The following is a 14,770-nucleotide window of genomic DNA, read 5'->3' as shown; positions in this document are numbered from 1 at the left end:
GAATGGATTTCTACCCATCACCACCTAGAACAGACATCTGCAAGGCAGAATGAACACTACTAAAAATTGGGGCTGTGCTCTTTGTTAACTCCGTGTGGCGAGCCTTTTAACAACACCAATTTTAACACCGTCCCCTTCTAAATAAATCCACTGGTGGTTTCCACTGGGTAATTTCTAGAATGAACTCTACTTCAAGCTGTCCTCCGAGTGGAAACTACAAGTCCCAGCAAGCCCTGGGCGCACTAGCCCAGGACAGCAGGCGGCGCCCCAGAGTCCTTCGTGCTCAGTGGCCTCTTGGACTCCGGAACCTGCGCTCTAGGCCCGGTGCCCCCAACCCGGAAGGCTATGGCCGTGGCGACTGTGGCTGCGGCGCTCTTGGCCGCTCTGGGTGGGGCGCTGTGGCTGGCAACGCGGAGGTTTTCGGGGCCCAGGGGCCAGCGAATGCCGGGAGGCGGGGACCGGAGCCTCATGCGCGGGAAGACGGTGCTGATCACTGGGGCAAACAGCGGCCTGGGCCGCGCCACGGCCGCCGAGCTGCTGCGCCTGGGGGCGCGGGTCATCATGGGATGTCGGGACCGCGCGAGAGCGGAGGAGGCGGCGGGTCAGCTCCGCCAGGAGCTCTGCCAAGCCGCGGGTCAAGAGCCCGACGCCACCGAAGGCCAGCTGGTCGTCAAGGAGCTGGACCTTGCCTCCCTACGTTCTGTGCGAGCCTTCTGCCAAGAACTGCTGCAGGTGTGGGTCTGATGGAGACCAGCCGCCCGCCGGGGAGGGGCCCCTGAGGCCTGGTGTGACCTTGAGAGCTGTCGTGGCTGAGCTAGACACCTGCCTGCCTGGGACCCTGCTGGGAGGAGGGTCAGGTCCCTGAAGGAATTCCTGGGAGGTCCCCAGGAGAAGTGAACAAATTAAGCCAGTGTCTGGACATTTCATTCTGTTAGGCGAGGACAGTCCAGGCATCATCACCTGATCTTTGAATTGTTTTTCCTGTGTCAGAAGTGAAATGTGTGCCAAATCCTACTTGGTGTCACAAGGTCTGAGAGCTCTGCCGGAGAAAAGCTAGCCAAGAATTTTGATTAGGCCCATTGTACAAATTTCTTTTCGGTTTTTCTTTATTTCCATTTCCAGGTTTTGTTTGTTTTTGTTTTGCCCTGCTGAAGCAGGAGGGAGTGTAACCTGCTGATTGACACCTTCATCCCTAACCAGATTCCAAAGAGAATGGAATTTGGAATCCTATTAATTGCCCAAAGAGGGACAGGAATAAAAATCATATGCCCAGCTTTGTGGAAGGCTTGATGTATGCCAGGAGATGTGCCAGGCACATTTTTTCAGTGATGGAAAAATATCATTGGCTATTGCCAGATCTTGACTGTGACTCTGATAAAGTAAGCATTAATATCTCCATTTCCTAATAGGGAACTGAAGCATTGGAAGGTTAAGTAACTAACACGTCTGTCTTTAGAATTTGCTTTAATCTCCTGTCCTGGTGCTGGATGGCTAAGGGGTAAGGTTTCTTAGGGTGGATGGTAAATGTTCCATCAAAGTAGGAAGACTGTGGCCAAGGGGACTTGCCAGAGGTAGATCTGAAGCCAGTTAGGCATAGGGAGACTGCTTCTCTCAGTTGGAATCTCTTGCATCTAAAGCTGAAGTTCTAAATGACTTTTTTTTCCTGATGTACTGAGATTAAAACAAATTTCTAGAAGTTCATTTGTTAGCAACCTAACCCTGTGTGTCCTAAATTCCATAACTTCCCAATAATAGACAGCATTCAAAAAGAAGTATCTTATTTAACTCATATGTAACCATAATTATTAATTGAACAGGGTACCTGTTCGTCACTGTAGTGACTCTCCCAATCTCCGAGTCAGATTGGATGCAGCCACCTCCTTGTTCTACATAGAATTTTTTTTCTTGGCTTTTGCATTTGCTTTTAAGACCATAGCTGTTCATAACTGCTAAACTCACAGCTGTACAAAAGAGACCATCTCATCAGAAGAAAGCCCATACAGAACCACATGGAGTATTAGATAATGAGTAGAGAGTACCACTGTTTCTCCCAAGGTTAAACCATTGCACAGTGAGCTGCTTTTGTGTTCTGGGGTGTCATGTTGCATATTAAGAGCTGGTGCAGATAAAGGAATTGTTTTGTTATTAGCATGTCATTTGCATACAGCAGATCAAGTAGCAAGACTAGGCTCTGAGAGATTCTGGAAGCAGAGAAAGCAGGTTATCCTGCTCACTGATGTATAAATAGGGTTGCACATGCTCATTACTGATGCCTGCCATTGCTGCTTCAGTCAGAACACAAAGAGGTAACTAAATTGTTTTATCCGAAGTATTTACATTCTTGGCTCTGAAGTTCAGTGATTATAATTAGAATGAAAAAGAAATAGAAATTTTTGACATTCTACTATTTGGTGTTCTTGGAATTTATGCCATTTATCACCTAGAATTTAAAAAATAGTAAATGATAAAGTCTTCACACAACCCCAGCAAAGAATGATAGTTCTGAAATGATGAATTCTGGAAAACTTCCCAGAAGATTAGAGAAGATGAACACTCCTTCCTTCCCCATATCTGTGAACTCATGGCCCTCCTTTTGAAGTTGCCTGGTAGAAAATAGAAAGTTTTTCCACAGGCCAGAATGAGAAACAGTTAACCCGACAGGTAGCCTTTGATAACAGTTGTGAAATTTAACACATTTTTCTTGTACTTACACTTGGCAAAAGAAAAAAAAAAGCAAAGAGTTGAAATTTGACCTGAAATTAATTTAATCATAGGTCATCACTGTTTCTTTGCACCTGGAACATATTGCAAATTTCTTTCCCTCTGTCATCAGAAGAGACAGAGGAGCTAGGAAAGAGCCAAGGAAAACCAACTTAAATGATGGAAGGAGTGAAAAGACTCCCTCTGAGAACAGTACAATTTAGGACTTTAATTTGGGAAGATGTGGAGGTAGATAATTCTTGGAAGATACTTCATACAGGGAATCACAGTAACAGTTAATAGTGTCTGTTGACCTTCATCTCCTTTGTCTTTGGTCTCTTGTACTATTGAAAGACTCCTGTAACAGTCACTAACAGCTACTAACACTTTTATGTTGCCCACTCAATGATTTTATTAACCTTTCTTTTTTGATTTACTAATAGTATTTGCTTTAACTCCAAAGTTTACATCTCTGACCTTTGTCCCAATTTTGGGGAAGTGCCTTCAAGTTGGTCTGTCCCTATGGTGACATTTTAAACTTAATTTACCCTTAATGGCGATACCAGTAATGTGGGAGTCACAAAGCCAGCCCTTTGCTGGATGGGGCCTGCCTTGCTCATCTTGACTCAGGCTCCATTTTAAACAACTCACTTGGTAGGTCAGGCTAGGTTACTAATTATGAGAATGGGCTTTGGAGTCTATGGATTTCAACTTCAGGCTGATTCTGATTTGCTCTTAGGAGCTTGATGATTTTGACCAAGTGAGCTGGGTCTTGAACTTAGGACACTGGAAGTAGATAATGTGAGAAAAGGACAAAGCAGGCCTCTACTAATCATGCAACTTTGCCTTAAAAGTATATATTTTATATTTTGCAAGTTTTTTAGGTTTATCTCTGGGACACTATAAATTCGATGTGATAACACCAAAATTGATATTTTTCTAGTTCAACTGAAATTAAAAGTAGATATAGACTCCTTGGAGTCTTTTATCCCCAAATTTGCTTATTTCTGTTTTAAGAAAGACCTTGATAATTGTATAATCAACATCTGGGTGAAATGTAAGAGTATACATATTCATAATCAGGTTGTAAAAAGCTTACTAAGATTGACAGTGATTCATATAGTTACTGGATATATAGGCTGAAACTCGAGAGCAGTTCTTAGTTTCAAATTCTTTTCATTGTTAGTAAAACATGACTGAAAAGAGCTATGGAAAATATGTGTTCGTAATTCTGCATTCTGTTCCTGGTTTTAAAGGAGGAGCCCAGGCTAGACGTCCTGATCAATAATGCAGGGATCTTCCAGTGCCCCTATATGAAGACAGAAGATGGGTTTGAGATGCAGTTCGCAGTGAACCATCTGGGTCACTTCCTACTCACCAATCTTCTGCTTGGACTCCTGAAAAGTTCCGCTCCCAGCAGAATTGTAGTCGTTTCTTCCAAGCTTTATAAATATGGAGACATCAACTTTGAAGACTTGAACAGTGAGCAAAGCTACAACAAAAGCTTCTCTTATAGTCGAAGCAAACTGGCTAACATCCTTTTCACCAGAGAACTAGCCCGACGCTTAGAAGGAACAAATGTGACTGTCAATGTATTGCATCCTGGTATTGTGAGGACAAACCTTGGGAGGCACATACACATACCAATCCTAGCCAGACCACTTTTCAATTTGGTGTCGTGGGCTTTTTTCAAAACGCCACAAGAAGGTGCCCAGACCTCCATCTACTTAGCCTCTTCACCCGAGGTAGAAGGAGTGTCTGGAAGGTACTTTGGAGATTGTAAGGAGGAAGAACTATTACCCAAAGCTATGGATGAGTCAGTAGCAAGGAAACTGTGGGATATCAGTGAAGTGATGGTTGGCATTTTAAAATAGAAATAAAGATAGGAGGGCTATTTATAAGATGACCCGTTATTCCCTTGATGGGGAGCAGCATGTGAGCATGAGCTGCCTGAAAACAATTTAGGCTTGACAATAACACTGCTGAGAGGGACACATGGATGTTTGAGGGGCTCTGGAGCTATGTGGACTAATACAATGTTAAATAACTAGAATGAGCAGCATGATTCTGTTTTATCATTAAAAATTACAACCGGGCAATCATAAATTACAAATGCTAAAGGCATTGGCAATCTAAAAGATATAAGGGCTCCATAAGGAAAATGTTAAGAATTTTTACTACAGTGCTTGTTTTGTGGAAATAATATGCCTCCTGTGTGCACATAATTATCACTTTGAATAAATCTGTGATGCAGATTCGTCAGTGTGCATTTCTTTAGAAATACCTGAATGCCGTCCATTAGCTTGTCATAGACTTTTCTTGGTCTTGCTGTACCCATGTTATTCCTGTCATATTTGCATAGTGCTCTGAAAGATTATGTTTATGAAACTCCAATCCAATGCCTTGTGACTTAACACAATTCTAAACCTGTGGTCGTTTTCCAGTTAACAATGCAGTAAGTTTTCTTAACCTTTTTGTTGTTGTTTTGCTTTTTTGTTTTCCTTTTCCAGCTGTACAACTCTTTATTCAAAGAAGTCTTTTACTCAAACTTCAAGATTCAATATATAAATATAGCAGTGATATAGGGCTGAAATCCCCCAAAGGGACATAGAATGTTGTAGTTGATAAATCATCCTTAAACTTTAAGCTCTGTAACACATGCTGGAGACACCCCCCAACTATCCACAGGCCTTGTACTCAATCCTGCTGAATGGAAAGAACTCTGTCCATCACAGCCCAATATAGTAGACTAGACATGTGTAAAGAGTATGTTCCCTCAGTCTAGAGTACCCTGTTTCAAGAATACAAGCAACTTGTCATGTGTTCGTTCATCAGTAGCAGAATCAATTCTGTCTTCTTGCTTTGTTTCCTTTGGCTTTGGTGGCTTTGCTTAAAGTGTACTAAATATTCACTCCAGGTCCAGTTAGACAATTTAAAAGAATTATCCATAGAAAGTAGGTTTTCTCAAGAGTTAAATGTAGTGGCTCACTGAGTAAAAAAGATCAACAAAGAATGAAATATGTGTATATTTGCAGGTTTTATAAAATTATATATTTTATATATCATTTATGAATTCTATAACGTATATAAATATAAAATGTTTTATAAAAATATCTGGGCCCATGTTTTAGGCTTCAGAAGTTACCAACTTAATAGTTTCACCTTTTTTGTCTTGTCACCTCAGAGTATTAATGAAAACACCAAGTGAGAGGCAACTCCCTTGAGTTTATGACCACAAGGGCAGAGCTAAATGCTTGTTACCTTTAAGAAGATGTCATACGTGGTTACAAATGTTGGTTCTTCTCCAGGCTGGCAAGATCTTGGCCAATCATGTAAAAGGTCTGTTTTCTTTTACTGATTGCCTTGTAAGCATAGCAATTGGTCCCTCTTATCACAGTTGCCTCTGGGGGCGTAGTGGGCAGAGCTACATCGTGTGCTTTGAAATGTGTTTTAGAAGGTTATCCTACAAAGAGACCTGCTAACTCGGAAATATGGGCAGAAAGTACAGGAGAATGCAACTTGGAAAAACAGAAGCTAATAAATCTGTCCTACACCTCGACTTCATTAAAAAGGAGCTCCCTTTTTCATTTAATACCATCTCTTCTGGCTGGATTTTGATACCTGATTCTTTTCAGGGGATTTGAACCTTCTGAGCCTTTCAGGTTTCTCGTTAGTGGCACCACAATAAAATAAGATATATTAATTTATAGTGATGGGGGGAAAACTTATCTGCAAACACCAACTATTATGATAAAATGAGTTGCCATTTGGAAGATTTCTTTACCACTACTGTGGCACCAGCCTGACTAGTTACAGTTGGAAGATTACTCCAGCTCTTTTCTTTCTCCCATACCTCAATTCTGATCATTCCACAGAGCAAAGGAATAAGAGAAACAGTCCTATTACTTTGATACTTTTACCTCAGCAACATACTGGTAGAGCAAGCCTGGATGAGGTAATGAAATAAGTGAGGGGAAACCCAATTTTCCATACTGATTCTTGACTTGGTGTTTGTTTGTTTGTTTTAAATTGGCTTCATTCAAGCAGTTTGGTCCTAGAAAGAACACAATCATTGACCTGCTGTTTGAATATCACCCATGTTTCTTAATCTAGTGGGGTTCCTAATTACCATTTAGTTGCAAAAGGGGTTTCATTTCCTGGCATACCACTACAGTAATGGCTTCCCCAACTTAATTCTCCCAATGATGAAGGGAAATTACTTAACCTTTCTAAAAGGTTGTTTTCCTAGCTCCAATGTTAGTTATAATGTCCACTTTAAAGTTTATTGCTGTGTACTAGGGAAAGTGACTATGTGCCTGTGCCACAGAGTATATACAAGGGTCATAAACAAGTTTGTGGAGTTGTCTGCTCTCTCCTTTCACCTAGCCCTGGGTTCTGGAGATCAAGCTCAGGTCAGCAGGCATCTGTAGCAAGCATTGAACTATTTTTGCTGGTTGACAATTACATACTCTAAAGTACTGATCCATGAATGAATGTAACAGAGAGTCCAGTGTTTATTAAAATGATAACATAGACATGCATCCACTTCTATTTCAAAAACATGCCTAATAGTGACAGTAATAGGAATAAGAATTAGAGATAGCAATGGTTAGCTGATGTAAAGGACTGTGAACCAGGAGCCTATTTTTGTCAGAAGCTAATTGTGTATATTTAAGGTCTGGTGAGTCATTGCCAATCCACATTTCTTACACACCGTCTTCTTTTTTTTCTTCTTCTTATTTTTTTTTGCTCCAATATTATAAAATTGGAAAGACCATTCTCAGCTAGTCCAGAACATTCTATTGCACTTCCACAACTAGTGCCATCTTCCAAGCCTGCTACATTCACATACAGTTCATCTTTCTGCAGTGGTTGTAATAACAAAAACGCCTTCTGTATGGAGCTGCTTCTGTTTTTCTATATGATTTTTAATCTTGTATGATTATTTGCTCGAAGACCCAGGAGGTCTAGAGAGTATATTTTGAAATCTACCTCCAGCTATAGATTCTGGGGTGAGGAATAGCAGTTATCTGCTTCCAGATCCTTCCCTGCACAAACCTGCTGGGCCTGGCCAGAGATCTAAGAAAAATCTATATTTGAATATTTAATTGATTCCAAATGTCCCAAGGAACACTAAAGAGAACATGTTACTAATCACCCTTCAGGAGCTGGGCCCCCACAGACAGCTTCAGATGTTCACAATGCTTCCCTGGACAATGGGGAGTTAAATTAGTTAGAGGTCAACATGGAGGAAGGTAGTTAATTCCTAGAGGAAAGTTGGAAGGCATGCCCAGTTTTCTGCAGACAGCAAGGAAGAGGTTTTTCAAAGCCAGATGTTTAATCAGAGTAGAGTAGATTCACTCCAGCAACCACCGTGTAACTGACTGTAGGACCAGAATCCTATTCTGAGAAACACACAGGCTGAGTCTCAACCCACAAAGGTGGTGATGGGCTCCTTTGTAGCATTGTGTAGTATCCAACCTTTGGACACTGCAAGAATACACTGCCAAAGATCATTCGGGAAAACTGTGAAACTACAAAAGCTAAAAAGGAAGGAAGAGAGAGAGAGAGAGAGAGAGAGAGAGAGAGAGAGAGAGAGAGAGAGAGAGAGAGAGAGAGAGAGAGAGAGAGAGAGAGAGAGCCCTTCTAACATTTCATTTACAGCTATCCTGGGGTACAAGTAGTCTACATACCACAGGTTGGCTATGACTATTAGGTCAGCTTAAAAAAAAAAAGACACAAAAATTGGAAATCATAGACTGCACTCCCTAAGTAAATATACTGTAAGAAGATACAGTTCCAAGTGGATTTAAGCTCAAAGAACAGCAAGGAGGTCGATTAAGCCCTTAGCCTCAAATGAGATGATAGGTTAGTGAATGGATGTTTCAAGTTCAGGTAGTGGCTACATGGTGTAGATGACTCCTCATTATTTCCTGCTTTCTTAAACCTTTTCACGTAACCAGTCAGTCTCAAGTAAGAAGAATTCTACTGTGTAAAACACAGTAATCACTGGCATTTCAGAAGAATTTCAGTTTGATGGAATTTGTACTACACATTTTCTGTGGGGTAATTCGCAATTATCCAAAGACTTCTAAAATTTGGAATAACTTTATTTTTTTAATGTACCAACGTGCTGAATCGATTGTCTGATATAATCAGTGTGGTCCCAACATGTTTTTGCAGCTGCTCCTTCAGATTTAATTTCATTATCAGCTTTGCCTTGCTCTCCTTCACTTAAAAAGTACCAACTAATTATGGTAAATAGCAAAGTTCCTGTATACTCAAGATTTATTGTTTGAACATTGTCATCTTGTAATCAGAAGTTGCCGTGTTATATATGTGTTACAGTCCCATTGCCGATATTCGAGCTTGTCTGAAAACACCAAATATATTCATACATTTATAAATCTAAACTTATAAAAAGCAATTGTACATTTTGTTGTTGTTGTAATAGCACACACATCTAAATAATCATTCAATTATTAGCTTCCATTCTTTGTACCACCACAAAACTCCTAAGAGAAGTCAAATAGTCTGTGGTAAACAGAGTAAATCAGAAATTTTTATCTTTGTAAATTTGCATACATGTTGGGCTTTTAGCTATACCTGGAAGTTGTATGTGTGGTTTGAGGAAATGCCGAGTCCTATCATTATTAGCTTCTTCAAAAAAAGAAAGAAAGAAAGAAAGAAAGAAAGAAAGAAAGAAAGAAAGAAAGAAAGAAAGAAAGAAAAGCAAACCTAGTTTCTGCCACCAACCCATGAAAGTGCAGGAAACGGCTTCATGTAGTAAGTGTCCAGGTCTAAGCAATCTGTTGACAGAAGGGGATTCTACCGAAGGGTTTCTCGTTAATGTAATCAAACACTTCAGAGCCATAGCCCAGCAAGATCAGGTCCACCCACCTCTGAGTTTATCTTTAGCTCATCTGGAAGAGTTTATTTTAAACACTGAACATTGTTTGCTGCTGTTGAAATGAAAGTGAGAGAGTTACAAGCTTTATTCCACTGCCATCTGGCAGATTTACTGATGGATCGGGTTTTTTAATCCATGTAACCCCGTGTGTGGGAGCTATTGTCTTTGTGTTGATCATGCAGCTGGCTTGGCGGAACTTCCAAATGCTCACACAAAGCTATCAAGAGCCATCCTATAGATAAATAGAGTCAGAGTTGTTGTGAAAGTCATCACAACCTTTTGGAGAAGGTGAGGATATGTATTATTTTTGTTCTTCTCCAAATACATACTTTTGCTCTATGTCTCTCTTAGTGAACTGGGAAAGAAGATAACCACATTTGGGTATTTTAGAAAAAAACCTGAAAACTACACAAACTGGATGATGTTTAAATAAGAAAAGTATATAGAGGAGTAGAAAGGAAGAGATAACGGCCAAGTAAGTGCTCTTTGTAGTAAAGATCTGCCTGGCTATTTGTTCACTATCATTCTTTATGTGAGCCTTTTCTTTATAGGCTTGTTCAGTGATGCACATATTCCATACCGATTCACTCACTGTAGGAGTATAGAGCATAGTAGTACTGATCTTAGGACAGATTAATACCCAGAATTCCAACCAATACCTTACACTAAGCATGATTTATATCCAACACTAGGGCACACTTACAAATGTAAATATACATGAGAATTAAGACAATACATGCAGACAGGTGAGATAGCTGAACTGGTAAGGACACATACCACCAACCCCGATGGCTTGAATCCGATTCCTCATACCTCCACAGTGGAGAGAACCAATTCCCCAAGTCGTCCTCTGACTTCCACGTGTATGCCATGCCTTGTGTGTGCCCACACAAATACATACGTTAATGTAAGACATTGTATGCAAACAACAGACTTTGTGGCAGATGGACTAGCTTGTATGGCATATATAAACTATATAAGAAAATAATCATACAAATAGAACTTGAAACACTCAGGTATAATCAATTAGTATTCAGTATTATTCCTTTCTAAAAATCATGTTTCTGGTTTGTTTTCACTTTTCTTATTATTTATTATTAGATGTCTGTCTATAGTCTAATAAGAAAAAGAAAGTTTGTGGGTCTGGGTAGCTGAAGAAAGGAGAGGATCTGGGAGGAGTTTCCAGAAAGGCAACTATAATCAGAATATTGTGTGAAAAATAAATTTTCTATCAAAAATGAAACTGGATTTAAAATGTTTACAATTTGTTGCATTTAAAAACAAAGAGGACACCAGAAAATGGAAAGATCTCCCATGCTCCTGGATTGGTAGGGTCAACATAATAAAAATGGCAAACTTGCCAAAAGCAATCTACAGATTCAATGCAATCCCTATCAAAATTCCAGCACAATTCTTTACAGACTTGAAAGAACAATACTCAACTTTATATGGAAAAACAAAAGACCCAGATAGCCAAAACAACCCTTTACAATAAAGGAATTTCAGGAGGCATCACCATCCCTGACTTCAAGCTCTATTACAAAGCTATAGACCTGAAAACAACTTGTTATTGTCACAAAAAATAGACAGGTAGACCAATGGAACTGAATTAAAAACCCTAATTTTAACCCAGTCACAAAAAATAGACAGGTAGACCAATGGAACTGAATTAAAAACCCTAATTTTAACCCACTCACCTATGAACACTTGATTTTTAACAAAGAAGCTAAAATTATACAATGGAAAAAAGAAAGCACCTTCAACAAATGATGCTGGCATAACTCGATATTGGCATGTAGAAGACTGCAGATAGATCCATGTCTATCGCCTTGCACAAAACACAAGTCCAAATGGATCAAAGACCTCAACATAAATCCAACCGCACTGAAACTCTTAGAAGAGAAAGTGGGAGATACTCTTCAATGAATTAATACAGGAGACTGCTTCCTGAACATAACACCAGTAGCACAGACACTGAGATCGCACAGACACTGAGATCGACAATTAACAAATGGGACCTCCTGAAACTAAGAAGCTTCTGTAAGGCAAAGGACACAGTCAACAAGACAAAAAGGCAGTCCACAGAATGGGAAAAGATATTTGCTAATCCAATATCTGACAGATGGCTAATCTCCAAAATTTACAAACAACTCAAGAAGCAAGTCTCCAAAACACCAAAGAACCCAAATAAAAAGTGAGGTACAGAACTAAATAGAGAATTCTCAATAGTGGAGTCTAAAATGGCTGAGAGACACTTGAGAACGTGCTCAACATCCTTAACCATCCAGGAAATGCAAATCAAAACAACTCTGAGATACCATCTTACTCCTGTCAGAATGGCTAAAATCAAAAACACCGAAGACAATTTATGCTGCAGAGGATGTGGAGAGAGGGGAACACTCCTCCACGTGGTAGTGCCAACTCGTATACCCACTTTGGAAATCAGTATGAAGATTTTCAGGAAAATGGGAATCAATCTACCACAAGACCCAGCAATTCCACTCAGGCATATATCCAAAAGATGCCCATTCATACAACAAGGACATTTGTTCCACTATGTTCATAGCAGCATTATTTGTAATAGCCAGAACTTGGAAGCAACCTACATGCCCCTCAACTGAAGAGTGGATAGAGAAAATGTGGTACATTTACACAATGGATTACTACTCAGCGGAAAAAACAATGGAATCTTGAAATTCCCAGGCAAATGGATGGCACTAGAAGAAACCATCCTGAGTGAGGAAACCCAGTCTCAAAAAGACAAACATGGTATGTACTCACTCATATATGTATTTTAGACATGGATCAGGATAGTGCCAGTCTGCACTTCCACTGACAGAGAGTCTGGGAAACAGGAAAGAACCTAAGAGGGATGTATTTATGGTACCCCAGAGAAGAGGAATGAGGCAAGATCTCTTGAACATATTGGGAACACGGTGCAGGGTGGGGGCAGGGAGTGGGAGCTAGGAAGAAGAGAGGGGGAGAAGAGGAGGAGAGACTAGGTCATGCAGGAATAGGAAGGTTGAGTAGGTGGTAGTATAGGGGGAAAACAGCATGAGAAATACTATAATAGAGGGAGTCATAGGTTTGAAGAGAGATCTGGCACCAGTGAGACCTCTAGCGATCTAAAAGGATGACACTAACTGGCAAGCTAAGAAATAACGGGCATACTACTTTAAATGCCCATTCCTGATAATGAACTTGACAATTACCTTATATGCCATCCTAGAACCTTCATCCAGTGATTGATGGAAGCAGAGGCAAACATCCACAGATAACCACTGAACTGAACCCATGGAACCCAGTGACAGAGAGAGAGGAGCGATGAGCAAATAGACAAATAATGGGCTGGCTAAACCAGCAGAGACAGCTGATCTGAACAAGGGGGAGCTCTTGGACCCCAGACCGACAGCTGGGAGGCCAGCATGGGACTGATCCAGACCCCCTGAGTGTGAGAGTCAGTGAGGAGGCCTGGGCAACCTATTGGGCCCTGGGCAGTAGATCAGTATTTATCCCTATCATACAAATGGACTTCATGTGTCCATAACACAAAGAGGAATGATCTCTGATCTCTCAGCCTGGACTCTTAGGGGAGTGTCTGGCCTCTGCCCTGAGCTAAATGACAGACTCTGGATATCCCCTATGTGGAAGGAAGTAGGGATAGGGTGGGAGGCTGGGGGAGATGGTGGGGGGATTCGAGAGGAGGGGAGGGAGAGGGAACTGGGATTGACATGTGAAGCAAGCTATTTAAAATTAAAGTAATAAAAAAACTAAGTACATTATCCTTATGAAAATGAAAACAATAAAGACAATAGGTTTTATTTAATACTTATTGTAAAAAAAAAACAACAAATGATGAGGAATGTAGTTCAGTTGGTAAACTTGCCTAGCATGCGAGAAGTCCTAGGTTCTACCTTCAACAACATCACATAAAATGGGTTTGGCAGCATGCCAATAGTCCCAGCACTTAGGAGATAGAGGAAGAAAGATCAGAAATTCTAGTTCCCCTTTAGCTATGTACCATTTAGGGTAGCCTGGGATAGGTGAGACCTTCTCAAAAAAAATTTTTTTAAATAAATCCAAACCTAGAGAGAACTGAATTGCCTATTTGTGGATAAAAAAACATGCCTTCCCCCTAGGTAATCTATTGGGCTTTGGGTAGTAGATCAGTATTTTTCCCAGGCATACAAATGGACTTTTGGTGCCCATCCAACAATGAGAGATGCACTCTCACCCTGGACTCTTGGGGGAGGGTCTAGGCCCTGCCCTGGATGAAATGACAGACTATGGACACCCCAATGGAGGGCCTCATTCTCCCTGGGGAAATGAGGGGATATTGAAGGGGTTGATGGGAAGGCATGGGAGGAGGAGGGGGAAGGGAGAGGGACCTAGACTTGACATGTGAAGCAAGCTTGTTTCTAATTTAAATTTAAAAACAAAAATTAAAACAAAAACAGTGCCATCCTAAATGCATGATGCTAAACTAGGATTCTTCACAGAAACACAGAGAAAGAAGCCTTCTTTCTGCCACAATGGGATATTTTCTGCTGGCAAGAAAGATCATCCAAACAGTCACTTCTTTTGGCTTACTTCACTTATTAAGCAGTTAGTTTTGAGGACAAAGAACAATTGGGGCACAGCATTGATGATTTATGGGTATACTTATGCCTAAAGGTGTCGAGAAAGGAAGACAGAATTGGTGGTACCCTGATCTTGGTGCAGAGCTGTGATGACCCAAGTTTCAACGTGTAGTTCCAGTAGAAGCCTCCTAGCCTTTCTGATTATGGCAGAAGTAGTAACTTCACTATGCTAATTAGTTCTGGTAATATTCTCAGGCATTCTGTAACTTATTCCACTCTTCTAGACTTTTCCATTACTCTATTGGTTCTTATCTTACTGTGGTTATATACCTTGCTTCTTAAACTATCCAAGATGGATTCTATTTCCAACAAATAAAATAGACCACCAGGATTACTGACTTTTTCGATGACTAAATAACTCCAGTACAGATAGATGGCACAAGTAGAGAATTTGACTGCTTTACAGCCTGAAGGAAAAGGAGACACACAGCTGGTGAAAGAAGCAGCTACTATGGCAACTTTTGGTAAAATTAAAATTATGTAGTGTAAACCGGGCATTGGTGGCACACACCTTTAATTC

The 14,770-nt window shown here is 40.5% G+C and overlaps 1 protein-coding gene across 1 annotated transcript; it reads left to right on the top strand.

The window, feature by feature from the left end:
* Positions 1 to 284: 284 nt before the first annotated feature.
* On the top strand, positions 285 to 4,955 carry Rdh14 (retinol dehydrogenase 14). Its single transcript, XM_005079059.4, has 2 exons — positions 285 to 732; positions 3,957 to 4,955. Exons 1-2 carry the CDS (start codon positions 346 to 348, stop codon positions 4,572 to 4,574), a joined length of 1,005 nt encoding a protein of 334 aa, XP_005079116.1. The 5' UTR covers positions 285 to 345; the 3' UTR covers positions 4,575 to 4,955.
* The last annotated feature ends 9,815 nt before the right edge of the window (positions 4,956 to 14,770 follow it).

Source organism: Mesocricetus auratus, unplaced genomic scaffold, assembly GCF_017639785.1.
Source record: "Mesocricetus auratus isolate SY011 unplaced genomic scaffold, BCM_Maur_2.0 Super-Scaffold_100024, whole genome shotgun sequence".
Taxonomy (NCBI): Eukaryota; Metazoa; Chordata; class Mammalia; order Rodentia; family Cricetidae; genus Mesocricetus; species Mesocricetus auratus.
The sequence above is the reverse complement of the archived record's forward strand: the minus strand, read 5'-3'. Positions and strand labels throughout refer to the sequence as shown.

What these genes read in the sequence shown, in the direction of transcription:
- Rdh14 (XM_005079059.4), top strand. Translation starts at nt 346, where the DNA reads ATGGCCGTGGCGACTGTGGCTGCGGCGCTCTTGGCCGCTCTGGGTGGG. An exon ending in TCTGCCAAGAACTGCTGCAG is followed by an intron (nt 733 to 3,956) that starts GTGTGGGTCTGA and finishes CTGGTTTTAAAG; the next exon opens with GAGGAGCCCAGGCTAGACGT.